Below are 27,878 nucleotides of genomic sequence, written 5' to 3'. Positions count from 1 at the left end.
GCCCTGGTCAATCCTCTACTTGCCTGTGAAAGTCCCGTCAAAATCGGTTCAGCCGTTCCAAAGATTAGCCTTTTCAAACAGACAGACAGACAGACAGACAGACAGACAAAAATTTTAAAAACGTGTGATTCAGTTATGGTATCGTTCAAATAACCATATGAGCTTAATATGAGGTAGTTATTTCGAAATTACAGACAGACACTCCAATTTTATTTATTAGTATAGATGTGTGATCGTAAGCTATGTCCACTCGCAATAATTGTTGCAGATGTAAACTATCATTACCATGTCAAATATATAATTTCTGTAAGTTTATATAAGGTCCAGTTGCAAGACAAGTGGTTAAAGTTATGGTTACTGTTAACCTTGATGAAAACCTTAATATATAATTAAAACCCTGAATTATAATAACCTTAAAAGCAGAGTGAGTTGCAGATATCAATAGGTATTGGTAGATCCATGATTAAAATCGGCGAATAGTCCAAAGTTAACAATCATTGAGTTTTGCGACCCACTGTGATTTTATTGACGGTCTCTACCTTAACAGCTTTAAAATATCCTTATCCTTTAGATTAGACCTTACCAACCAACTTACAACAACTTACTTACCAACTTGCAGAAATTGAGTCGCTGCGCGTGTTTACAGTTGCACTGTGCAAGTGACTGATCAGAGCTAACTTCTGCAAATTTTATTGGTCGTGGACCCTTAGCAAAAGAATATATAAAAAAAAATTAAGTACTTATTTAATAAATAAATAGAATTGTAAAGGTAAGAAAATTTATTTTTAACTAATAATAAATTATAAATGTTTACAAACATTAAATCACGCCATATGTATTAAATAAAAACAAATAACTGATTAATATGTGCGATATATAGAATTATAGATATTAATCGAAATGATACTTTTTACGTTACAAATTAACACGATTTTATAATAATTTCTAAATCTAACAAAGTTATCACAATTACTATTGAATAAATGTTTAATAATAAAGATGAATTTAAGGTGCGTTTACATAAAAAAGGTATTACAAAAAAGTATTATATATTAGGTTTAAGAAATGAATAATCTAAAACAATTTTAAAATCAAAACATTATTATTGATTGTGCAGAATAAAATATACCTACATAATTATAAAATATAAAACGCCTAGTTTCAAGATTTTAGGCTTAAAATATAATGCCTCAATAAATAGAGTCGCAGCAACACGAGGCGCCTTTCCTAAAATGTTTCCAAGTAAACTGAACTTTATCACCTCTGCCACAGTGTAAATTTTTACAAAAACAAAATACAAACGACAGAAAACTAAAATCAATTTTATAGAAAGCACATACGGTTTATTTTGTAACATTTTAGGAAAGTCGCTGCACTGCGCTATGTTTTGACTTGACTCTACATAAATATGCCTGGAGCTTTATATTTTCTGAGAAATCTAGATTAGTATTAATTTTACTGTAATACCAGTGACTTTGTAAACATAACATTAACATTGGAATTTGATGTGATGATATTATTTACTATTCATGCTTATTTCGAAATAAAAATATCAAATTAAGTAGTATTATGTACTTAATAAATTTTCTTTATTAATTAATGTTTAAAAAAATTATCACTACCATATTTTGTTCATTAACTTTGTTTGGTAATTGGTCAATATAACATGAATCTGTCTTTTACGTTAATAATAATTAATTAATTATAATAAAAAATAAATACCCATTAAATATGAACTGTGTTCAATTACATTTTATTTTATATTACTTTTTAATATGTTGAACTTAAAAATAATATCTTACACAGTAAAAATGCACCAAATAAAAACTTCAAACTTGAACTGTTGTGTGAACAAAAAAAAAATGAAATCCTCATCAGTTGCCGAGCAAGGCTCAAGGCAAATCGGCAGAGTCGATGCTACAGGTCGCGTCTTTTCTAAAATGCTATGTATTCAAAGATTATTTTAAATAATTTGGTATGAGTAAAACCGTCAGAACACGGAGCGGAGAATTCGTTCAAGTTTGTGCAGTACACGGCGGTGATAAAATTCAGAATACATGTCTTACATATTTTATTTTAGGAAAAGACGCGTCGCCGTTGCTTCGTCGCTGTGCTGTGTTGAGCCTAAGGCGAGCCTATAGGTATAGACCAACAGGTTCAAAAGTTGTCGGGCAACACCGAAGTTGCACGTGTCTAAAGCTAAAGCCGGTATTTATTTATAACCGTTATATTATTACTTTTCAATGAAAACTATGTGTTATCAGTTTTCTCATCAGGCGGCGTTATAAAGTAAAAATATAAGTATATGAAAACACATTACACATCTTTAACTTAAAGTCTTTGATAGTGAGCAATCAATAAATCTAATAATATAATCAGATAATAGTATTTTTATTGCCAAAATAAAATGCACTATTATTGTGATATTATATTTTATACTTTTGTAGTACTTTGTATTAATTTACTAGGCAATACCTATTATTGGGCGATTGAGACATTTAAAAAAATAACATTATGATGCCTATAACACAGGCGTTTAACCTATTTTAGGCATCAGTGGCTCAACCTAATTGGACGTATGCCTTTTGAGGCAATAAATGATTAATTATTTTATTTATAAAATTGAATATTATTGTTTCGAGACAACTGATACAGATTTTGAAACATTTTTGCTATATACTGGACTTCTTTACAATATTGACCTAAGACTTAGGATTCGTTCACACTGAACAATTGGCAGTAGTGCAGAACTATTGCTGGTCCTGCATGAATGAGTTGCATATTACTGCTTGCTCACATTCACTGACAATAGGTTTAGTGTGAAAAATGCCTAAATATTACTAATCTTAATTCAAAAAACATTGTAGTTTATTTTGGTACACAATCTCGCAGGAAGCATTGTGAAAGGAGTAGCAATAATTTTTAGACTGGTCATTTTAGTTTATTCTAGAGATTGTGTACAACAATCAACCTAACCAAAGACAACAGACAAACAATAATACCAACTATACTGTAACCACGGAAAGAAGTTAGTATAGGGCTGTCTCTGTTATTATTAGGCGTTAACCATTTTGAGTCACCAACCAATCACAAACATGTTTTCTAAAATATTCGAAATTCAACATAGTTTCGTTTGCGATTGGTTGGTGAGTCAAAATGGCAAGCGCTAGAATTTGTTGGAGATTACGTAAGGGCCAGCGCACATATTATGGCGGAGCGCAGCGCAGAGCATTTTTCAATCAAAATATTATCGACATTGTCCTCATTGAAATAATACGAGTATCTAAAATCAATTGTGCATCCGTGCGGATACTCGCGCATCAGCGCACGTGCTCGTGCATTCTCTGGTAGAAATTCGCGTAATATGTCACGCGATTAGAAAACTTCGTGGGCATGCTCTGCGCTGCGCTCCGCCATATGTGCGCCGGCCCTAATTGCGGTATAACTAACATCTTTCCACAGATAGGGTATCAACGCTGTCAGTTACTATATAACAGGTATGCTCAGAATACTTCTGTATTCTAAGATAATAATTAATGTTGTAACTCCTAAGCTGCATTCTAGATTAGACAGAAATTCTGCTCACGCATGAATGTCACGTTTATACTTTCTACAATCAAATGTTATAAAAATATGAGATTTTTTTCTAAAGATGGTAACTGTTGACTTAAAACGAGTAACTACTGACTCGATCTTCAATTACGTTAATTATTATCATCAGTTTTTAACGTCCAACAATCAAATCACCTATTGTATGATTCTTTACTTGTTGTACGTTGTGTACACGCACATTGCGTAAGTGTGTGTGTCTGTTGGACCAATCAGTTGCGAGGAAGCGCTCGCAAACGCACACATTTACTTCACTTTACTTATACCGATACAACCTAAACACAAGCGTGAGCCATGGCGCACGCTTGTGAAATGCAAGAACTTTACCTTATTTTTTGTATGTAGAGCCGAGGTTTTTTGATAACAACTTAAACTCGGTTTTATGTATGTAGATATACGGTTGAAATTGGTGTAGTGAAAACAAAACATGTAGGATAAAGGACGCGTGACCCGCCGCGCACCTACGCCTATATATGCCAAATTAATTCGAAAATAGTAGTTTGAGTTGTTATCTAGAAAAATGCCACGCCTCGGCAGCACTACACTCTACCAGTGTGCGTCTTGCGCTAACTCATAGTGTGGGAAGTATTCAAGTTGAATAACTATTGGCTAGATCTTCATTCACCAATACCGATTTTGAACATTCAAAATCACGACGTCATGCGTCACTGTGAGGGTGCGGTCGCAGGGCTCACATGAACGGCCGCGCGAAAACTTTGTGTCTTTACGCTCGTTCGAAAATAAATGAACGAGATTTTTTTGTAGAATTCAGGTAACTGTTGGCCAATGCCGATTTTCAAGAGTCCTATAGTCACATCCATGGTCCAGCAAACTATAGATCAACGTTCATCTTAACAATGTGGGAGGTGGTCTTGTAAGCGACGCGTGTCGCGCGTCACGGCGTCGCGCGTCATTGCGAGGGCGCGGTGGCGGGGCTCATGGGGACGGGCCGCGGTCGCGCGGGCTGGCGTCTCTGCCGCGCGAGGAACGAGTGGCCCGCGGACAGTACGGCGAAGCGCGACTCGACAGCTTCCCTGTGACACCGCGCTCCGAGTTGGTACCACGCTGAGACGAGTAGGCGTTGCTCGTTCGCGCTTCGACTGCTTTCTTCGCTTCCACTGCCGCTGCCGCTGCCACTCCACCTGTAACGAAAGTCGATCCTGAATTAAAAAAAAGACAAAACGCGCGACAAAAACTCCTTTTCGAGCCATTTTCAAAACAGCCAAATTATATTTAACGGAGAAATTTTGATGTTTTGAAAATCATGTCTTAGTCATTTTTGAAGTGATAGGTACTTTACTGCAATGATATTTTATATCAAATCAAAGCGGGACAAAGTTATTTGTGGTTTCGATATACGACGCCGGTTGTCAGTCACTGACTGTGGCGAGTGGCCCGTTTGCGAAAGCGTTTAGCTATCTTGTCGTCGAAAAAAAATCCGGTCAAGTGTGAGTTGGACTAGCACAAAGATTCCGTACCGTTGTCGTACGAGAACTAATACTTTTTAGTGTTTAATACTGTGATGAAACCTAAATTCACGGTTTTTAGATTATTCCCTTTCCTTGTACTAAATATATTGCTACGTGCCAAATTTCATGCTTCTAGGTCAACGGGAAGTACCGTATAGGTTTTGATCCCTTGACACGTCTTGATAGACAGACAACAAAGTGATTCTATAAAAGTTCCTTTTTCCTCTTGGAGATACGGAACCCTAAAATATGACTTACTCATGTCTGTTATTAGTAGCAGGCGTCGCTTCAGCGCGGGACGCGTTCGCGCTGGCTGCGCCCGCGCCGCGCGAGTAGCCCAGTGTTGTATCTGACATCGATTGTTGCCCTGTAAACGATATAGTCAAAGCCAAAGTCAAAAATTATTTATTCAATTTAGATATTATTGAAAGGTCACCCGGTGTGACTAGACCTGCTGAGAGCTCTTACTGAAGTATGTTTGTCCTGCTGGAACAGTGTCTGCTAGTCCTGCTAAAACTACGCAGTTCGTATGAAATTAAGTACAGTGACTAAGGTCAAGGTCAAGAGTTTGAACTTACACTCGTAAAAGTAAGTATCTAAGGTTGAGATCTATAGAGCGCACTTTGACTTTGCTCAGACTTAAGACACTGTTAAAACGAGACAGCTGACGGCCGTCTCGTTTCAACTGAAGCTTAAGTTGAGCAAGGTCAAAGTACACTCTATAAATCTCAGTATACTTCTATTTATTTATTCTCAAGTATAATTTAGTGATAAGAGGTTGTGTCTGTATGGAGTGTATAGTTAGTTACCAGTAGTCCTGGGGTCGAGCGTCTTGATGACCTCCTTGGCCTTCTCCACGCACTTCTTGTACTTGTCCTCCGTGGCCAGCAGCTCGGCCTCGCGCGCCGACAGCGTCTCCTGCAGCTTGCTGGCGCGCCGCCGCTCCTCCGCCAGCGCCGCCTGCAGCTCCTCCACTTGCAGAGCTGCCACAAAAACATGCACAAAACTTGAAACCCACGCGTCCTGACATATAACCGTAAACATATCTAGTCTTAAGGTGAAATGACGACGATGTGAGCATTATTGGAATATCAGTATTGGGCTTTGAACCCAATACTCAACTAAGATATAAGCCTACTCATTACGTTACGCTATGAAGGTCGCCAGCTCGCTTCGCTTGCCAAAGTAATTTTGATGGAGAAGAGTTTTGACTGTAATACATATACATTGATATAAATAAGAGCAAGGATCTAGAAGCTAGTCCTCACATTTGCGCTGGCTGTCCTCGATGGCGGAGGTGAGGCGCGGGTTGGGCGCCTCGAGCGACGCCTCGAGCTGCATTATCCTCGCGGCCGCCTCCCTGTTCTTAGCGCGCTGCGCCTCTAGCCGTGCCGCGTAGTCCTCGAGCATCGCCTGCAATATTTGTTCATTTATTACCGAACTAGCTTATGCCCGCGACTTCGCGCGGATTAAGGTTTCTAAAAATCGCGTGGCAATTAGGATTTTCCGGGATATATATAGCCTATGCCACTCTCCAGATATTTAACAATAATAATCTCTTTCTTTGTAACGCGTGCTCAGAATAAAGAGTTATTTATTTATTATATTTTAGCTTCGGCTTTACGTGTTCTCCGAGGCACGAGGGTTGAACATCGCCAACTTACCGATTCTGTGCTACTATCGAGAACTTTTCGACGAAAAAACAGAATAACTGTTTCTTGTCTAAACTTTCTAATAACCGGGAATTGAACCCAGGACCTTGTGATCCACAGCCAATAAGCTAGTCACTAAACAATGAGGTCGTTATATTCTATATACATATGTTACCTGTACAGAGGCTTGGTCGGCTTGCGCGCCCTGGTTCTGGCGCAGCAACTTATTCTCGTGCTCCAGCCTTATAAGGCGTTCTTTGCAGTCGTTTCGCGTCAACTCTCGTGACACATTGTCTTCACTCGCGCCTGCAATAACAACAGAAATGTTGCTAAAATGTTTCAAATTCAAATATACGCCTTACACAAACACAACCACGCGACAAGAATGTGATCAAGCACAAAAATAAACAAATTATATGAAAACACTTTTTTTAAATGAAAATTTTTTTGGACGCATTGGATGATTTTGGGGTGTAAAAAGTAAAAACTTCAAGATCACGTCTCAGTACTATCCCGGAGTTTGGAAGTTCACTGGCATGCCTCGGAGAGCACGTAGAGCCGTCGGCCCTGCGCCTGATCTCTCTCTCCCCGGTCGTGTCGGATTTCCGATCTATCGGGATATGAGAGTGAGGGAATAAACGGTGAGAGGCGATGTTTAAAGAAATATTTAAGTGTGTGTTTACCGGTAGTAATAGTAGAGTAGCGTAGCTCGTCGACGGTCTCTCGCAGGGATTCGCGCTCGTGCAACAGCGTATCTCGTTCGCGCTGCAGCGACGCCACGCGGCTGCTCAGCTTTTTGTTCTCGATCTCCAGTTTGTCCGCCTTCGTTATCTCTGCGTCTAACTTCTCGTTCAAGTCTGTTACCTACACGACATTATACACGATAAGATCTCTCAAGTTTAGACTTACGCTCCGGCTACACGCACCGCCTGCGCAGTGCGGGGTACCGTCTTGCCGTCCACAAGCACACACTTAATTGCGCAAACTGGCTTGTGCAGGTAAGCTCTCAGGTAAGACGGAGCGTGTAGCCGGAGCTTAAGACTGAGATCTATAGAATGTACTTTGGCTTTGACTTAGGTTTCAGTTAAAACGACACAGATTTATGTCAGCAATATAACACTGTCTCATTTTAACAGTGTCATAAGTCAGAGCAAAGTCTAAGTTCGGTCTAAAGATCTCAGTTTTAGATCCGGACACATGCCATTTAGACTTTGATCTGGTCACATGTCATTAGAAAGTTTAAACATTAATTAATGAAGGAAAGGAGCTCTCCTAATTGTGATGTATGTGGTAGAGCTGTTGATGATGTTTTATTCTTATTGGTTCCTATTGGCATGTGTTCGTAACAACAATTTGAGAGAAACTATGATTGAATGAATGAATGAAAATATGAACCTATGAACGAAATATTTAAACTAGGAATATTGGTTCCTTCGACTTGATTTAAAGCAAATATTTGAGTGTTTCAGCTATGAAATTCAATGACATTTTTAAACAAAATCTCTCAAGTTTTTGACAAAACGTCATAATTATATCAATGAAAAAGTCTATAACAAAAATCAATATTCTTTTGATTTCATCAAGCTTTAACGAATTCTTTAAAATGTATAATTATGTACTTTATATTAAAATGATAAATACGTAACGTAAATGAAAGTAAACTGCGGAAATAAAAAACAAATCATGTTTTTTTTTAGTAATTTATTACATATCACTTCCTTATAACGTTTTCTAATTGAAATTAAATATTCAATATCTGTATATCTGTACTAATAAATGCAAGAGTGTATGTCTGACTGTAACCTTTTCACGGCCCATCGGTTTAACCGATCTTGTCGAAGTTTGGTACATACATCTCGGAAACACATATAGGCTATCCTGCAGTTTGCACAATTTTATAAAAACCTCCATGTTCGTCCAAGCGGACGAACATTTAATCTCAGGCAGCATCATCTATTTTTTATAAATGAATAATGGTAACTATTTGTTTCTACACTAATTTCTCTAAATTGACAGGATTAGGATCTATTAGTGCTATCCTTTTCACAATATTCCTAGTGGAAAAATATGACCTTAATATTAGATCTGCTAATTGGTTATGTTTAAAAAACTTGATATAAATAATACCACATAATGTCTACTTTTGTAATGTACCTAAATATACTTTTCATTTAAATCTATTTATTGTCTATAGCAAAATATATCACTTCAACGGATTTATGTACCTATCGTAATCAATCAATGCCAACAATAATTAGTTCAATTAATTACGTACATTACTATCACTGGTCATTAATTATTATACAACTGAAAGATTATAATCTTTAGCAAGACACGTTATAGACGTAACACGTAAGCCACAAAATTACGTTGGTAACAGATGTTTCTACTAGTCCTTCCTGGAGCTTTTCGATGCTGCTCTAAAGGCGGGCGTGCGGTATTACAGTACTACCAACCTAACGCCGACTTAAACTGCATGTAGCAATATAATACAGACCTTATTCCATAACGTTAAGACTTTAAACAGAAGAACTACAGAAACTCATGCTATCTCGCTTATGATTCGCGCATACAAAACAGCCATAGGCAACAAGCAATAGCGGTGTGCTATACTGGAAAACGTTTTGCATATCGAAATGAAAAGATTACTGTACATACCTGTTTCTTGTATATGTCAAGCTGCGCGCGCAAAGCGTGCGCACGCGCGGCCGCTTGCTCGTGCTCGATGGCGCGCTGCACGTGCTCCGTGTTAGCGCGCTCCAACAGTTTCACCTACGACAAAACATCATACTATGTTTAAAAAAAACTGTCTTTTTGCCACGAGTATAATAACAGGTACTAACATTAGTTTTTAAGTGTGTCTGTCTACTAACAAATTGAGCCCTAGTTGCTGCAAATAAAAAGATTTTATTTATTTATATTTACAGGATATCCTCGAACTCCTTTAGTCTAGCCTCAATATCAGGATGTGCATAACATAAAAAAAAACCATTAAAATTATTGTTTGAAACATGTTTTTTTGATTTTGTTTTAAACAATTTTTTTTTTTTGTTTTTTCAATCCTGTTTTGATCCATCTATCTATACTTCCCAATTTAATATTATAATTTCAAAAGTCTGTTTGTTACTTTTTAATTCATAATATTATGTTAACCTTTGGATATTGCGAATTAGGTGCTTTTTAACCGACTTCCAAAAAGAAGGTGGTTCTCAATTCGGTCCGTTTTTTTTTTTAAATCAGGCTAAGCTGATAAGTTTAAGGAGCTTTGACTATAGCAATTAGCATGAAAAAAAAAACATATCATAGATAGTTTATATTTATCTTAATACTTTATAGAGGTAAAAATTATTAGTTTATGAGTTTGTACGTGTGGGTAAACTCCAGAACGAATAATCCGATTCTGAATTTTTTTTCACTTATATGACACGTACCTAATGGGAACCGCGGACAAATGCTATTAAGTTTAATAAACAAACCTGTCGCCTCAAGTCTACGTGCTCCTCCATTCTCTTCTTGTAGGAAGCGACGGTAGCCTCGAGCGCGGCCGCTTTGGCCGCCGTCTCTCGCAGCGCGTCCAACTCATCCTTGAGAACCACGTTCTCTGACGCTGCTATCTAAAACATGATCAATACTATAACGATTCTATCAAATAGTATAGAAACAGAATTACGGTCGGCAATTTTCAGCTGTGGGCCAGCGTACCCACGCGAGATCCAAAGCAGCTCATTGGCTTCATCCTAGTTGATGGATCGTCACGCTAGAACAAGCATTGGTGACCAAGCGCTGGCCAATTTTAAACTCGAGGTCGTCTATCTGTCTTATGAAGGTATTCTACAGGATATATTTGATTCATATCTCTAAACTGGTTTTAAGACGGCAAAAGCTTACCTGCAACTCCTCATTCTTTAACTTCGTTACAGCAAGTTCTCTCTCCAGTGTTTCGGCCCTGGCTCTCTGGTCATCTCTCTGCAGTTCCACCTTATCCAGCTCGTCCTTCAACGCGTCTAACTGCGCACGCATGTTGCTATAACGCAACGTGCCGGCGTGCGCGGGCCCGAGCGACGCACCCGCTTCGTCCAAGTCCCTCGCATCGTTGGTGTCACCTTCCGCTTCTCTTGCGGCAGTCAACCTGCTGACTTCGCTCAGTAACGTCATTTTCTCTTCTTGAAGAATTTTCACCTAGGAAAATAATCCGCTCACTACAATAATGTATTTTTTTTGGGAAACACAAAGCAGTAACTTAATATTTTTGGTTTCAAATGTTGTATTTTCTAATTTAATCATTGCATTTATACATCATAAGATGGAGAAATGATTTTTCGAAATCGGAGAGAAAAATTCATCCATAATATAATCATTTAAGTATGTAACCTACATACTAATATTTACAAACAGGTGAAAAAGATAATAAGCGATTACTTATACCGAAGAAATATAAGGTAATGCCTGCGACTTCGTCCGCGTGGATTTAGGTTTTTAAAAATCCCTTGGTAACTACCTAACTCTTTAATTTCACAGGATAAAAAGTAGCCAATGTCCATCCATCTCCTGATAACAGACGGACACTTTCACATTAATAGTATTAGTTTGAATTATAATATGAAAGATGAAAATGTTTTTTTTTTCATTATTAAAACAGGGCCAGAAAAAACTGAAAAATGAATTTAATTGACGTCATCAATGTGATATTATTCTTACCTGTGTGTCAAGCTCATGGCATCTTTGCGCGAGCGCTTCTTTCATATCAGCATCAGTTTGATCTATATTAGTCGTCTCCGAAGGAATACTACTGCGATTCGTTCCCAATGTTATATTCTCCAGTTCCTTGCGAGCAAAACACAAACTTAACACATCAAATTCATTTCGACACAAAATACTTATGCAAGATCTGAAAATCATACAGTCAAACACTTTACGTAAACCTTTGTAAAGGATTAATTAACTTAAAGATTTTTAACTAACAAAACCTCAAGTTATAAAAAACAACAATTTTTCGTGGGAAAAAACTGAAGATCATTGCACTTTTAAACGATTTAATCTTGTGTATCGTGTTTTCCAATTCATTGTAATCCAACTAGTAGACTCAAACTAAAAACACGTTCACTAACTTTATTTCAGTTCGAACATTTTTCGCGGTAAAAAATTAAAAAGTCCGACGATCACATAACACCAACAGCCAGGCGTTAACTAACTACGTTATGTTATGCGCTGCTGTACAATTCGTGATCCAAGGACATTAAACTGTGCGTAACTAAATAGTACTTATTTCTTTTGCGGCGACTAACGAGCATACATCATCGAAAGTGCCGTTGAGCAATAATATGTGCTAATTTATTTTTGCAATAAATATTACGACCATTTTCTGCACTGTTTATAATATCAATTAGTTCGACTAAATATTTATACAATAGTGAAATAAAATAATAACTAGACGAATTGTAGATCACCGAAATATAAGACTGCATAAGATACGCTGTGATCTTACAATTTCAGCGCTGAAAGGACTATCGAATACAACTTTCGTGACTGGAAGAGCATCTTAATTTGAAAAGAGCAACCGCCGAGTTTCTTGCTGGTTCTTCTCTGTAGGAACGGCATTCCGAAACAGTGGTAGATTATTTTGACGATTCAAAAGCACTTGTATAAGTTTACTTGAATAAAAATATTTTGAATTAATATGATACAAAATTTTATTCTAGGGTACGTAAACAAATATGTAAATAATACTGGCTTCCCACGGTGGGTGATTCTGCAGATTTATCACTGCCGACGATCACGGATAGTCACGCACCGCGCACAAAGCTTGGACGACGATGACGACGTGTCTGCGCTACCACGGACGATAATCTTCCCATGGTGCGTCGCGTCGGTGAGGGCTGGTCCGCGTCCGTCCGCAATATCACGCACCGTGGGAAGCCATTATAAGAATGCCATAATATAAGACAGTGAATGGCGTATGTCGAGCGACGAGTTAAAATGCTAAAGCTAGAAAGATTCGATCTGGGCCGTAACTTCCGTCCTAAAGTCTAAAAAGGATATTTCAAAATTCAACTTGTCAGTCTCACCTACTTAGAGTAGGATTAATACGATGTTCTGTAGAACAAGTGATTATCATTTTAGGCGTAACATGATTAATAGATAATTTTGTTATGTCTATCTGTCCGTGTAGCACAGACATTTAATTTTAGAAGTGCAATTTAGCTTTAATTTTTAAGACTGGGTCTACATTAAATAATTTTGTCGATCACAATTTCGCCTAGCCCCGACAAATTGACGCCGCTGCTAGTTAGGCATCAGAACTGCTGCGCTTGAATGACGTTACCTACATTTGTATGGTGAGTACCATGGACTTATAATACTCGGTTAGTACATTATCTTCTGCTCTGCTGTCGCGACGTCACTGACATTAAGCCCTAATTCGCACGAGCGTTAAAACCCGGCGTTGCGCTGTATTGCGTTCTATTTGAAACGCTATGGACGTTAAAAAAGCTCTCGTGCGAATGAGGCCTTACAGACGCTCGACTCGAAAGTCTATCTTTAGGGCGTATCAACTACAACATATCGGCGTATCAAACTTTTTGCGTCCTCTTGCCGCTAATACTTCGGACATCGGAGCTACGCGAAATTGATCGTGTAACAAGGCCAAATGGTCTAATATGCACCTAGCCTTGCCTTCTTCATACTAGTTAGGTACAAATTATAAGGTATAATCATAACAGATTATCTACGTTGTTTAACTTACTTGTATCGCTTGCATTATGGATCGCTGACACGCAAACTCCAACTTCATGATTCGCGTGATATATTCCTCTTTCTTAATACAGTTGACTGCACAACCTGGTGTCATTGAAATGCTTTTATAAGGTAAATAGATTTGCGCTGTTTTTACTAGACTACTGATATGGAATATACTTAAAGATTTTCCCAGTTTACGTTCGTCTTATTTGTATGTACGTTCACGTGTATTCAAACATCTAAACAACTCATTATATCTGATAACTTAATGTCATAAGAAATCCAAACGACGGATATGACAAAAAATTGAGAAACAAGTTGTACTTAACTAAACTAATTAAAAAACAGGACTGCCCCGCCATATCGTTTTTTTATTTATTTATAGCCAGTGTCACTCTGGATGATGTAAGGATTCTAACGATACCCCCTACATCCAGATCTGCTCAAGCATCTACAAGTTATGGATTTATGGTGGTATAATGAAATTCACATAGAAATACGCACAAGAAATACACACATGAACCCTAAAAATATTACTACTACTTTTTTGGGCAGTCGTGTTAATACATATTTATATCGAATTTTGAATTCATATCGTAAAAAAAGTCGTATCCATAGATTAAAGTAGTCGGGTTGTCGGGTATCATCATCATCATCATGATCAACTCATTACTGGCCCACTACTGAGCACGAGTCTCCTCTCAGAATGACGAGTCTCCTCACAAAACATTTATATGGATGGAAGATTTTTAATAGAATAGATCTATGATCGGCAAAGTTGTGTAGCGATATATACCTACAGCGTTCCGGTACAATGCCGCTTAACTGCCGACTACCGAGTAGTAGGATTATCTGATTTTATCTCAGACTTAGCGGCTGAAAAAATTCTACTCAGGTGAGATCACAATCCAACAATAATTAATTATTATTATTTGTCATCAATTTAAATAAACCTGGTCAAGTGCTTGTCAGAATAATCCTCAATGCCTTTTGTAGGCCTCAGTAGCTCAACGGTTGAGGAACAGACTGAATTCCGAAAGGTCAGCGGTTCAAAACCCCCACCCCCCCACTATTGTCGTACCTACTCCTAGCACAAGCTTTACGCTTAATTGGATGGGAAAGGGGGGTAATAAAGGGGGGTTGGGGGGGGGTATTATATTTCTTATTCTTTAAAAAAAGCATAAGGCAGGGTTCTGTAGACACGCAATTTGATAAAAAAAATTGATAATCACTATTTCTAAAAGCAAGCTTCTAAAACTGTCTAAGAAACTTCTTAATGACCTATTCAACAAGGTTTCACTCGAGGACGTAAACCAAACTTTTTTTTGGGTCTCGCTATTCATGTTCATGGAGGAAACTTGAATTTTTTATACTAAGTCCACTTACTGAGAACCAGTTGTAATAGTCTTCCTAAATCTGTTGGATCTGCATGCTCAGCAATATTAACTACATCCGGCCGAGAAAACTCCTGCAAGCTTAGGTTTAAGATATCTTGATGGTAGTCTGAAAATAAATTACAATTTTAAGCCTCCTATAAATAATAATCTGATACACACCATTTTGTCAAATAACTCCTTTAATCTATACTAATCTATACTTAGTAATAAATAAAATTGAAGTACGAGTAAGTGTCTGTCTGTAATTTTGAAATAACTAAGTACAAAATATTAAGCTCATATGGATATTTGAACTGAATCACGCGTTTTTAAAATTTTAGTTCTGTCTGTATGTTTAAACTGGCTAATCTTTGGAACGATAATATTATATATTTATCGATAATATTATATATTTATCCTACCAAATAATAAATATATATTATAAAGAGGTTTAGTTTATTATACGTGAAGCTTGTGAGTTACAATCAAACTACTATAATACTAGTATACTTTGCTAATACTTAATCCTATAACACCTATCGCCTTTTCCAATACTTGGGGCTTTTATTAAGATGAAGTACTCATGTAAACCCTATTGTTCATAACATTTTATATGTAAAACAGTCTCAATAAACCATTTGTAGAGTTTGGACATGTTTCTATTGCATCCCCCTTTCTCCCTTATCTCAAAGACACTTTCTGAGATACCTTTACAAAAGTTTTATATAATATTACTAATTGATGCCAGTGACTGCATCTGCATGGATTTAGATTTTTTTTAATCTTGTAAAAACTATTTGTTTTACCAGGATAATAAGTAGTCTGTCAAGAAATATGTCAATAAGAAACATAACTGAAATTAGTTGCTCCATTGTAATGTGATTGAAGGGCAAACCAGCCTTTCACATTTATAATATTAGTAGTGATGGCTAATTCATGAAATTAAATGAATTAACTATTGATCAAATTGTTTTCATTTTTATAACATACCACTATCATATTTAATTTAATACCAGTGTGTGCCTTTTTCATTATTTGATCGAATCATTGTCTACTGTTAGTCCATAGTAGACAACTATAAAATATAAGTGCATAAGTATAGCCATACTGGTAACCGCCTACATCAAACTGATTCAATACACTTATGATTCATTTGAGACATAGGACATATACTTCATATGAGCAATATTTCATCTCTAAGATCTATTACATTAGGTTAAACTTGTTGAGGCTGGTAATGTTTTTTTTAATAAAGCATATACTCATTTTGACTTGAGTTATCAACTTACCAACTACACCTTCCAATATTTTCTTCAAATTGCTAACCTTCAGTCTCCAATTATGACCAACATCCGTTTTAATTTTGGAATTCCATGATGTTGAGAAATATTCAGGCGCAATTTGAGTAAGTGCCTCTGCTATTGCCACACCATCTGATAGTTCTGTGAACAGTCAAACGCCTAGCAAACACTTTCACTTTTCATACAATATAAAAGTCATTACGATAAGGAAATTTTAACCAGTTAATATTGTTTCTTGTTGGCATGCGTTTAGATTACTTACTAGAAGTTCTATAACTTCCTGTGTTAATTTGCCTCTAGAATTTCTAGGCCAAATGGACTATGTAAACAAATAATTTTGGTTGGATTGTTATATTGTTTTGTATGAACATATAAATGTTGGAAACGATATTCTAGATCTAATAATAGCTCTTCTATATAAAATTATGACAAAGCAACAAGGATTAAGGACTTACCTGATGGATTTCCATGTTTGGCTTTAAGATTCAAAGTCTGCAACCATTTGATTAGATTGTCACATAGAACAACACTGTTAGCTTCCATACTCGAAGAATAAAATCTCTCAGAATATCCTTTAAATTTATAAAACACTTGCAGTTTTACTTACGCAAAAGCATTATTTAACACTTGATAAGATAATTATTTTTGAAATTAAAAAAAATAATCACAAAAATACGCTGAACTGATCATTAGTGACGTTGACGTTTGAACCACTTTGAACTTTGAAATCAAAAATTGACAGTTGTGACCATAGAGATAGTATATAACCAAGGTTGTGACTGCATCTTGGCATTTCCATAGTTCTATAACAGCTATAGACCACTACAGACTTCCAAGATCTAGTCTGACAAGGATCTTTAGGCAGACATATCAGGGGCGCGTAGACTTTGTAGAACAAAGGCTGCCAGCACATAAAATCTTCTCAATTTTAGGGAATATGTTGAAAATGGCAATGTTAAAAAAGGAACAAGTTTTACCTAATTTTAACAGAATGAGAAATTAAGAATGCCGTCCCTGCTTGCATATCGCGAAAAAGAAATTCTTGATAGGCCATGGACTTGCAACCTAGTTATCATGTTTTGTTACCTGCTCTAATACTATACTTTTTTGCCATTCCATTCTATCAGCCATTCCAAGAGCGCGCCACCAAACACGGCCCAAATACTATACTTACCTAGTGCTAAATGTAGCTGTAAGATGCAGACAAATTTGTGCTGTAGGTATTTCTTATCAAGATAACTATTATCGTGAAGTTATGTATTTGAAATTGCTCAAATATCTCAATATCAGATTTCTTACTTAGCAACACCACATACAAGGGAGCGGTTTTTTTTTTTTTTTCTTTAAATCTGACTTTACTCTGATTAGCCAATGTCAAGTTTGTGATATTTTCAAGTTATTGAATTTATACAAGTATGGACTCCGTCTGCGCTGGCGCCCGCCGACATACGCGCGGCGCCCAAGCATAGCACGCGCGCCAGCAAACGCCATCACAGACGAAGTCCATATGACATTTGACCAAAGGGAGCGGTTGACACTTCACAAGATTGCAGCGTTACTTTCGATTTTGGCCAAGCGCCAAAAGAGCCTTGTCGCACTGTAGACACCTATCTATTTCAAAAAGCCACGGGGAAAAAGGGCGAGAAACTTCGTACTTAGCTTTCCCAAGGCTTTTCCTAACATAAATAACATATAAATAATACGTCCATACATTAAAGCCAGAAGAAAAGCCTTTCTATTATATTTTGAATTCTCTATGGATTTTTATACCTCTTCCCATAGAGATATTGCTAATCATTTATCATTAGGTATGTTTATCATTCGGGTTTTTGCGCGGGAACTTCGGGAGTTGACTTCTTGAATCATGATCTCAGATCTCATGCGGCGCAGATGTCTAATCTCTGATTTCTTGCTCTGAGAAGATTGGTCGTGGTGCGAAATATATTTTAAGGTCAAACCGAACCTATAGCCGACCGGCGCGACATGAAAAATATTATTTTTTAATACAGTTGCTCAAAAAGTGGCGTATTGCAGGGACGTATAGCGTTCGGGATGTGGGCTATTACCTACATACTCGTGCTTTTTTTTTTACCTTTCCCGCACTCGTGCTTTTTCTTTCCCAACTGTCAAAATATTAAAAAGAAAAACCAACCATGAAGTTTTTACTAAAAAAATTCATAGAAGTTTTTATGATTCATGCAAATACGTATATTTCTAAAAAGAAGCTACTAATTTGTTTCAATATCAGATTTAATGATTTGATTGAATGAGTTTGGTTAGGTTTCATTTCATTTCATCTCATTAAATTTCATTTTCATTTCATATCAATAAAAAACTTCTACTGAAGACTTGGCTGTATGTTCTTCACCCATTCTGGTAGGCATAGTTCCCTTTGCCTACCAGAATGGGTGAAGAAAAAAAAAACTCTGCTTATATTCTACGGTTGGCGCCATTTTTCAGAAATTTTCTTTGCGAGTTTAGTTGTTGGTTGCCTAAAATGAGTAATTTCGACCCTAGTTTTTTATATCTATTAACAATAAAGTTGTTTTAGATTAAATTAAATTAAGTTAGTTGAGTTTATTGTGTTTTTATTATTTTATTAAATTGCTTCATTTTTTCGCAACTGTATTAAAAGTAGTCGTTCAGTACACGTGCGGAACCGTCATTGCAACTCGTTCCGACTGTCAACCCTCGCCTTCAGCTACGCCTCGGCTCGGGTAGACATTTGTCGGAACTCTTTGCAATGACAGCCTTTCCGCACTTGTAATGAAATATACTAAGTATTCATTGATTTTGAATATGACCCAAACCGTATTACAACGAAGCGGCGAGACGCGATGCGGCAGAGTTGGCTCCGGAGAATATTTTGTCGCGCCGCGTGCCACTAACCGTAATGTAGCTACCCTGCCGTAGCATACTGCTGACCCTTCAAAGGTTCGCGCCATCGTCTTGTGTCACGTGACCAAGTGAACCCGGCCTGCTACTACAGAGAATTTATTGACACAAAAACCTATTTAATAGCCCGATCCGAGAATTGAAGCCAAGACCAACGACTAGCTTCATGCAGCCAATGAGCCAATTCTGTCTACATGGTGCGAGATTGATAAATTGCTTAATACTTTCACTACACTTATCTTGTATCGCTATCCTTGAAATCTTGTAAAACTACCCTCCCGTAACCTGGGCTAAAATATTTTTAAAATTTTGACAAAAACATGATACATAATTAAAACCCCATTGTATTTAAAACTTTTATTTCTAAACAATCACTATACCTACTATACCTTGATCAGGGAAACAAGCTTAGTTATCTATTTATGCACAAAGTTGTCATTTAAAATTTTTTGTAGTGACTTGTGAATCATATAAATGCATATAATATTTTTAAAGAACGATCACACTCATTGACCAATCAGAATCATATGGTGTCCTTTAATTTTAAATACAATTTGTGCAATTGAGAGCACCCTATGTTAGCTTGACTCAGTGAACAAGGTATAAGTAAGTACCTATTACTTTTAATTTCTAAACATTATTACTATTCTCATAATCAATAGGTAAGTCACAGCCCATATACTTCTCATTTGCGACTGTGTGGGCAATTACTCTATTCCATAGTGGATCTATACTCAATAGATGTGGATTGCAGAAAATTATTGTTGAAACATGTGCTCTTGTCAATGCAACATTCAATCTTTTTGGGTTATTTACAAATCCTAGGTAGTGCTTAATGTCCTCTTCTATAATTGCCTCGTTTGATCTCACAGTAGAAATCAATATAACTGGCCTTTCTTGTCCCTGAAAGTCTTCAACTGTTCCTATTTTCGGTTGAGGCAAACCCATGGAATCAAAAACAACTCGTAAATATTTTGTCTGAAAAAAAAAAACATTAGATTAGATTAGACAGTCCTAAAGTAAAGTCCTAGTAGTAATAGAGATGTGTTCACAATACTGACGCTGCTAACCTGTGCTATGTATGGAGTGATTATACCAATCTCATCTGCTGTCAGATTCTTTTTGTAAAGTTTACATGTGGTTAGAGCAACCATTGAAGCCTCTTGCGGATTGTACCAAGAAGGGCTATCTTCATCTCTCATGTTAACACCCTTAATACCATACACAAAAATGCCTCCGTCATGACTTTGCAAATCAAAAATTTCAGAAGTCGCAGTTATAAACTTACGTGTCCACGGCAGACTTTTATCTATTTTAGGTACAAGTGTTCCATCATAAAATAGTTCACTAGGCAATGTTAAAACTTCTTTCAATGATCTATAATTATCGTTTAATTTGGTAACAAGTCTTCTATCAAAGCCATCTTCGTACGCCTCATAATCTTTGAGATAAGGAAACCTATCAAGGAGTCTAGCCAAGAATGATTCATCCATACCAAATTCTTTGCAATATTTGGACATGATGACTGGCCCTAACTGCATTGGATCACCAGCAAGAACAATTTGACCATGCTCCTTATCTGTAAAAGTCAGCGGTATCATTATTTCAGGCTCTGTTGCTTGTCCAGCTTCATCTACAATTATATGTGTAAAATGGCCGCGAGGCAGGTCTAAATGTTTCAATGCGCCAAGACAATAGCATGTGCCAATAGTAACACGGTGTCTGCCTATTAATGATTTTGAGCAGTTTAAATTAATATTATCTTTGACAAAATGTCTGTTTCTCGATGTTCTTTCTATTGCTATGTCGATAGTTGCACAATAAGGTTTTATAACTTCTGGTATGCTGTCAGAGTCAACTAAATAGGTCGCAATGAGCCTAACAACGGAGCCTGTAAATTTCCCTTTGTATTGTATAAGTCGCTCAGTTATCAAATTAGAGGCACTGTTAGAAGGAGTAGCAACTAAAATTCTACTTTCAGGAACACATCTCAGTATCTGTAAAATAGTCTCTATAACTGTAACAGTCTTTCCAGTCCCGGGCGGTCCGAAAATAATGTATGGCATCGGCCGACATTCACCTTTAAGTATGTTACTAATAGCATTTTTCTGGTGTTTATTTAAATTTTGATTAAACCACTCGATTTTATCTAAATCCTCTGGTGGAATCTGTAGTGGTTTCACTATTAAACGAGATGGAAATAAAATGTCTGGCCCTAAGTTAGATAACGCCAAATTAATCGCATGGTGAGCTCTTCTGTAAATAGTTCGCAATAAATGGAATTCTATTGAAACATCACTGCCACCATATGTCTCATGAAAGTGGAGGTTAAACTTCATTAAGAGGAAATTCCCTCGAACGCTATGAATAAATCCCTCATACTGTGGGGCATCTGAGGCCCAAGTGTCTGTAACTATTACTCTATCGCCTTTAATCAGTGATGGTCTTTTCTCAGCAAGTCCAGGCATTTCGATACCAAGATATTCATCACAGTGTGTCAAGTAAACTTTACTTTTATCATAAGCCCTCATGTTTATATTTGCTTGGATTTCCTCTAAATATATAAGAGTATGCCACCTGTCAATGTAATTAGCAATATTTAATTCTTGTGCCAAACATGGAAAACGATCAAATCAAATCAAATCATCATTTATTTGCTCAAATGTAGGTAGCATAGATTTTACAATTTATTTTAGTGTCACTACACTTGCCATGTAATGGCGTGCAAATATTTTACATAAGCAATGTAAACTACACTAAATAGTTTAAATGTACATTGAATATGCTCAAAATACCTTACACCTTACAGTCATACTTAGGTAGGTATACATATACATAGTCATAAAAAGGTCTGATTTCACAACACCATCATTACTGTTAAATAAAATATAATTTAGAGCTCTTAAAATTAAAATGTAAATAATTTAATAAATCATGTATTATCTATGTAAAATGTCAACAAAAAAGTCACAAGAGTATACAATTAACATACTTAATAATTGATTAATAGACTAGTTCCTCATAATAAATCATTTAGTGTTGAAGAATTCATTTAAACTGTAGAAACACTCATTTAAATTAATTAAAGGAATTATGAGTTTATTTGGATACCTTGTGTTGAAAACCTTCTGGCTTTTTTTTTGTGTAGAAATCAGACTTATTTTTTTGAACAAATAGGCTTATCTCATAAATGTATTATCATAATTATCCTAGTCATAACAATTTCTTTTTTGCATGGAGTTACAATATCATAATCATAAATCAATAATAATAAAAAATCATAAATCAATCAGTAACAATAAAAAATCATAAATCATAAATCAATAATAATAATATGTCAGATCTTACAGCTATCTAAAAAATCTTTAACGCTATAAAAACATTGGTCAATTAAATAATCAAATAACTTTATCCTAAACTTCGACATTGGTAAATTTTTTATGTTATCAGATAACTTATTATATAGGGTGACAGCCATACAATATGAATTACGAGAGCATATCGCTAGTCTTTGTCGTGGTATTTCCAATTTAAATTTTTGTCGCCGGCTTTCGTTGTCAGGCTTCCTATCAAATAGATGCTCATGTTTCTTTACAAATAGACATGTCTCAAATATATATAGACATGGCAAAGGTAATATCTTTTTCTTTTTAAATAAAGGCCGACATGGAGCTATTATATCCGCACCACACAGTGATCTGATACATTTTTTTTGTACTCTGAAAGCATTTATAATATCGACAGAGTTACCCCATAGTATTAGTCCGTAACGCAGTATAGATGCAACATAGCCATGGTATGCAGTTGTGGCTGCTTCTTCAGAGATTGTATTTCGTAGACGATATAGTGCAAATACGAACCTATTAAGTTTTTTACACGTAATATGTATATGTTCTTTCCAGTTACAATATTTATCTATTGTAATCCCCAGAAAAGTTGCCGACGGCACGACATTTATTTTTTCATTATTATAGTTGATGCTAAGGTTAAGGGATGAGCTATTATAGGTCTGGAATTCCACTACTTTTGTTTTATTTAAGTTAACGCAAAGGTTATTCATGTCAAGCCATTGAATAATTTTGTTTAGTGCAATATTGATGTCTTGTTCAAGTTCATTTTTTATTTTACTTTCAACTATTAAGGTAATATCGTCAGCAAAAAGGATTGTATCATTATTAACCGTGTCTGGTAAGTCATTGATATAGAGCAAAAACAGCAGTGGACCCAGGATACTACCCTGGGGAACTCCGGATTTAACCTCTTTATATAGTGATCTATGAGTAGATTTTTGTTTATTTTTTACTGTCGTAATCTCAACACATTGCTGACGACTATGGAGATAGCTCTTTAGCCAGTCGTAGCCTTTGCCTCGTATACCGTATTTAAATAGTTTTTCGAGAAGAATCTCATGGCTGACGCAGTCAAAAGCTTTGGACATATCCAATAGTATTGCGGCAACTGAACATTTTTTGTTGAAGGCACCATTTACCTTTTTAATTAAATCAAAGCATGCTAATGTAGTTGAGCGCTTTTTTTGGAATCCGTACTGGTTCGTTTTCAGAATATTATTTTTATCAATAAAGTCGTTTATTTTTATATGCATTACTTTTTCAAGAATTTTTGAAATAATTGGTATAAGGGTTATAGGTCGGTAATTATTCATTTCATTTTTAGCACCCTTTTTATGTATAGGTTTAACAATAGAATACTTTAATTTTTCAGGAAAGGTACCATCTTGAAAAGACATATTTATTATGTGGCATAATGGCCCTGTTATTGTTGCTGCACAAGCTTTTACAATCTTCGTTGTAATGTTATCATAACCTGTAGAATTAGTATTTTTAAGATTTTTAATCACTTTATACAGGTCATATTCAATGATAGGCGTTAAGAACAAGGTATTAGTGTTAAGTGGTATGTTTTTTGTAGAATTGTAAATATTTGTGGCTTGTTTATACTTAGTTATATTAATAAAGTAATCGTTGAATTTTTCTGCAATGGTGTATGGATCATTATGGACGTCAGAGTTAATTCTTATTTCATTGATGTCATTTGATTTATTGTTGCAATTAAAGTTATTCTTAATTAATGTCCATGATGCTTTACATGTATTCTTAGCTCTTTTAATGTATCCTAAACTCTCTATTTTTTGTGTTTGTGTGTGTGATTTTCAATGTTTGATAAAATTTTGTGATATTCATTGGTATATAAGGTTTGTTCTGAATCCCCCAAAACAATCGACCAAATCTTGTCTGGAATAGGAAAGTGACCTAATTTTACAGACACAAAATTTGGTGTTTTACATGGTCGCTCTCCAGGAATGAAAGGATTCGCGTTATTTCTTATTTTTCTCATACTTTCTACTTTGTCAGACCATTTTCTTTCATAATTCAGGTTTGTCAGGCCATTATCGACATTACAATTCATTGTATTATTACCATCAACTACATTTATTTCAATAAACCTTTTCAACTGAAACCCTTTAAACAAAACTACAAAACATTCTTTTGAATTTCCCAAAAATTTAGGATTGCATGTAATCGTAAAAGTAACCGTTTGCTCTGGGTTTACTATTATTGGTTGGTTGAGAAAGGGTTTAATGTTCACCTGGGAGTCTCTTTTCTTACTGAGCACCATCCATTTATTCAAAATGTAAGTCTGATTACTTTTATTGCATATGTTTAGCATAATTTTTTCTGTGCAATGCAAATTGACTTGCTCAAATTTTAAAGGATAAGTCATTTCTAATTTTTTTTCGTTTTCTATCTTTAAACTTATTTGTTCCTCATTTGATATCTCAACCTGTGGCCTTGTAGGAGATCCAGCATCAATTACTATTAGTTTTATTGCTCTCCAATTGCATCCGCCTTGTGTACTTTCAATTGCCTCAACTAGTACCTACAGGGATAATAAAAATATAAATGAATTCTTTCTCTTGTGTGATCTTCAAATTAAAAAATAAATAGAAGTGGACAGTTTAATTCATTGAATTGTTACAACTTACCTTTGTTCCAATGGTGGGTTGAATGCTATTTACTAAAGCAGTCTTATTGAAGTAAATCTGTCTGTCACAAACACCATCTGCTCCTGACCAATCAGTTACAATTGCGCTTTTCACTTTGGTTCTTATTGGATTAAATGATATCACTTTCAATACCTGAAAAAAAAAAGAATTACAACAGCAAAGTTCCTAACACTCAAAACTTTAGATAGGTATTATTACAATCATTCATTATTATCATCTCAATTACCACCATCATCAAACCCCAAGTTTTATGTGAGTGACTATAATGAAATTTAATTTTAAATGTATGTATTTATTTCTGATTTATTTCATCGTCTACTTGTGGCACTTATGATCTTGTCAGTAGGTAATCTACTACCAGTTTGTGCTTCAGAGTATTAATAAATGTAACTATTTAGGAAGTATTTCCTAAAAGATACCCTCTATATTAGTAAAAACTTATATAAAAATGTGTGAAGTACTTTTCATGTATGTCGCTTAAGCCAGCAGACTGTTGACAGTGAAGACATGAGTTCTGACTGTCTGTACGTTATGATTATTACGTATATGTTGCAGGTATATTATCATAATCTCACTGATTGTAATATCACGGCTTTGACAATATACCTGCGACATATATACCTAGTGATTATTACTACCTACCTGATTCGCAGACATATCAGCAGGTTTATCCTCATCCTGCTGCACAGAACATTTCATTTCCAACCAATCCCCCTGTATAGGAACAAAAGTTCCTTCTACTTCATCTAAGTTGAATTTCAAATCACCCTCTGTGATAAAAACTGACCGATCTTGTCTATGATCAACCTGGCCTACTAAAATGTGTTCTATCACACTAAAACTCTTTTCCTCAGATTGTGCCTCATCACCCCAAAATAAACCTTGATTTTCCAAAATTCTTACAACTACTACAGAGTCATTTGAATCTTTGTAACATAAATATAGTACTTTATCATTAACATTCACTTCAACAGTACTTCCAGTCATATCATGGAAAATCATGCCATCAATGAGTATATAGTTTTCACCACAATAAGTTATGAGACCTGAAAATACAGATTAAAGAATAAAACATTACTATTGTATATCAATGTGACATTAAATCCACATTCCAAACTGCCATAAATCTTAAAATAATTACTAAACATATAAGCTCTGAAGCTTCAATAAAATGCAAAATGCCTCTATTTTGTACATTTTAGTCAATGAATTAAAATTTCACAGTAATATGAAATTGTTGATTACAATAGCACTTATTTTTTGTAAGACAATCCCAAAAAAACATAATTTGGATATTATGTATATTATTTTTGTAAAATAATATCAAAGATAATCCCTTCAAAGTATAAATTGTTACTCATATTTCTGTTGATGTGTAGAAAGTATACTTATAATGGGCATCACTCAAAATAATCCCTCTATATTCCTGATTGCTAAGGGTTGTGGCCCCTTTTAGTAATGGTAGAGGATTCCACATGACTCAACTAAGATTAAGAGTTTGACTGCATGTTTAACAAGTGGCTGTTCATGAGTTTGTCTAATGTCTGTGCACAATTACTGATTTGCTGTAAAAGGCTTATTACTATATAACCAACCACTAGTTTGGATGTTAGTTATAATAACTGGGGCAGATGTCTTAACATGGTTCAAAGCCCTGGAGGAAAGGTGAAAGTTTGCCATCCATCTAGTTACCAAGTCAATATTGGAACCAGCACAAGCAATGCTTCCTACCTACTACTACTACTACTATAGTTAAATTTTTTGAACTATAGTAGGTATAATATAGGTTTGCACTTGACCACAATCACACTGAAAAGTAGGTGATGTTGAAGCCTAAGGTGGAGCATACCTGCCTAGAAGGTGCCTATTCACTTTGCTTTTGAAGGTACCTATATAACCTAGCGGGAAAAATTGAAACCAAAAGGGCATTTTGTAGCACACATAAGAAACAAGGAGGTGAACTGCTTCATAGGAATCCATGGAATTTCATCTAGAGGTGCAGACCTCTGTAATGCTTCAAATTGATAAACACTTTTGGTTATTTTGTTTTTATTACACATATTGGTACTTTATTAATTCACATACCTGTTTTTTGAAAACATACTGCATTTCTAGGTGGTTCCCTAACTGGGGTTGACACTGCAGGCTTTGTCTCTTTTTCTGCCTGTATTTGTAGTGCCAACAGTTCCTCTGCTAAGAAATTTTCCATATCTTCATCACTTTCTTCATTATGGTCTTTACCAAATAAGTAATTAAAAAATGATGTTATATATGAAAGCATATTTTGAGTAACTACTAAATTTCTGATAAAAGTAGCAAAACCAAAAAGTGCTATTGAACAAAGCCCTTGTCATATTCAAACTTCCATTCGGTTGCTTTCAAATAGTCAAGTTCTTTTCGTAGAGCTTGTATCCGTTTTTGATGAAGTTCTTTGTTAGCGCTTTTTAATGATTGTTCAAAGCTGTGGCCGAGATCACTGTGGTTTAATGATTGGTCGAAATTCGGAATTCTGCTCTGAGGTGTATTCTGAAAAGCAATACATACACTTAATTTTCTTTACCACTATTATGTACTGGGCAAATGCTGTTTTATTGGATGCACAGTTGGATGTGTGAGGTAGGTACAAAATGTGCATGTTAGGTGCTTTTACACTTACTTGAGGAGTTTCAGCTTCTGACGGAGAATAGGCCGATTGAGATATATTACTGGAAGACATCCCAATCTTGAATGGCAATTATTATTTTCTATTTATTTATTGGACTAGGTAAATTCTGTGTTGGTTGTTGTTGTTTAGTATTCACGCCTCACGGACCAGA

At 35.7% G+C, this 27,878-nt stretch overlaps 2 protein-coding genes across 3 annotated transcripts; both read right to left on the bottom strand.

The window, feature by feature from the left end:
• Positions 1-764: 764 nt before the first annotated feature.
• Positions 765-16,840, bottom strand: LOC123876851 (protein hook). Its single transcript, XM_045923229.1, has 14 exons — positions 16,598-16,840; positions 16,131-16,283; positions 14,852-14,968; positions 13,473-13,567; positions 11,429-11,554; positions 10,619-10,909; positions 10,207-10,344; positions 9,389-9,502; positions 7,414-7,594; positions 6,906-7,036; positions 6,347-6,491; positions 5,888-6,061; positions 5,337-5,445; positions 765-4,751 (listed from the first exon to the last, which is right to left on the bottom strand). The coding sequence occupies exons 1-14, from the start codon at positions 16,683-16,685 to the stop codon at positions 4,520-4,522; spliced, it is 2,094 nt and encodes a 697-aa protein (XP_045779185.1). The 5' UTR covers positions 16,686-16,840; the 3' UTR covers positions 765-4,519.
• On the bottom strand, positions 8,760-27,878 carry LOC123876842 (probable RNA helicase armi). Of its 2 annotated transcripts, XR_006798438.1 has the most exons (8): positions 27,719-27,878; positions 27,148-27,588; positions 25,705-26,108; positions 25,042-25,194; positions 24,206-24,935; positions 20,108-21,666; positions 19,581-20,015; positions 8,760-8,777 (listed from the first exon to the last, which is right to left on the bottom strand). XR_006798438.1 is itself a non-coding variant. In XM_045923219.1 (7 exons), exons 2-7 carry the CDS (start codon positions 27,341-27,343, stop codon positions 19,668-19,670), a joined length of 3,390 nt encoding a protein of 1,129 aa, XP_045779175.1. In that variant the 5' UTR covers positions 27,344-27,588; positions 27,719-27,878; the 3' UTR covers positions 19,380-19,667. The 2 variants fall into 2 exon arrangements, 1 of the variants encoding a protein (XP_045779175.1); XM_045923219.1 differs by lacking the exon at positions 8,760-8,777 and having other exon boundaries at positions 19,380-20,015.

This window comes from Maniola jurtina, chromosome 2 (assembly GCF_905333055.1).
Source record: "Maniola jurtina chromosome 2, ilManJurt1.1, whole genome shotgun sequence".
Lineage (NCBI taxonomy): Eukaryota > Metazoa > Arthropoda > Insecta > Lepidoptera > Nymphalidae > Maniola > Maniola jurtina.
Note: the sequence above shows the minus strand (reverse complement) of the source record. Positions and strands in the feature narration are given on the sequence as shown.

Coding starts and splice junctions, on each gene's coding strand:
- LOC123876851 (XM_045923229.1), bottom strand. CDS start 16,685: ATGGAAGCTAACAGTGTTGTTCTATGTGACAATCTAATCAAATGGTTG. Junction 14,969..16,130: donor AATATTGGAAGGTGTAGTTG/GTAAGTTGATAA, acceptor ATTTATTTTCAG/ACTACCATCAAGATATCTTA. Junction 11,555..13,472: donor CCATAATGCAAGCGATACAA/GTAAGTTAAACA, acceptor TTTGCTCGCAAG/GAACTGGAGAATATAACATT.
- LOC123876842 (XM_045923219.1), bottom strand. CDS start 27,343: ATGCTTTCATATATAACATCATTTTTTAATTACTTATTTGGTAAAGAC. Junction 26,109..27,147: donor AGTATGTTTTCAAAAAACAG/GTATGTGAATTA, acceptor CTGTATTTTCAG/GTCTCATAACTTATTGTGGT. Junction 24,936..25,041: donor AACCCACCATTGGAACAAAG/GTAAGTTGTAAC, acceptor TTATCCCTGTAG/GTACTAGTTGAGGCAATTGA.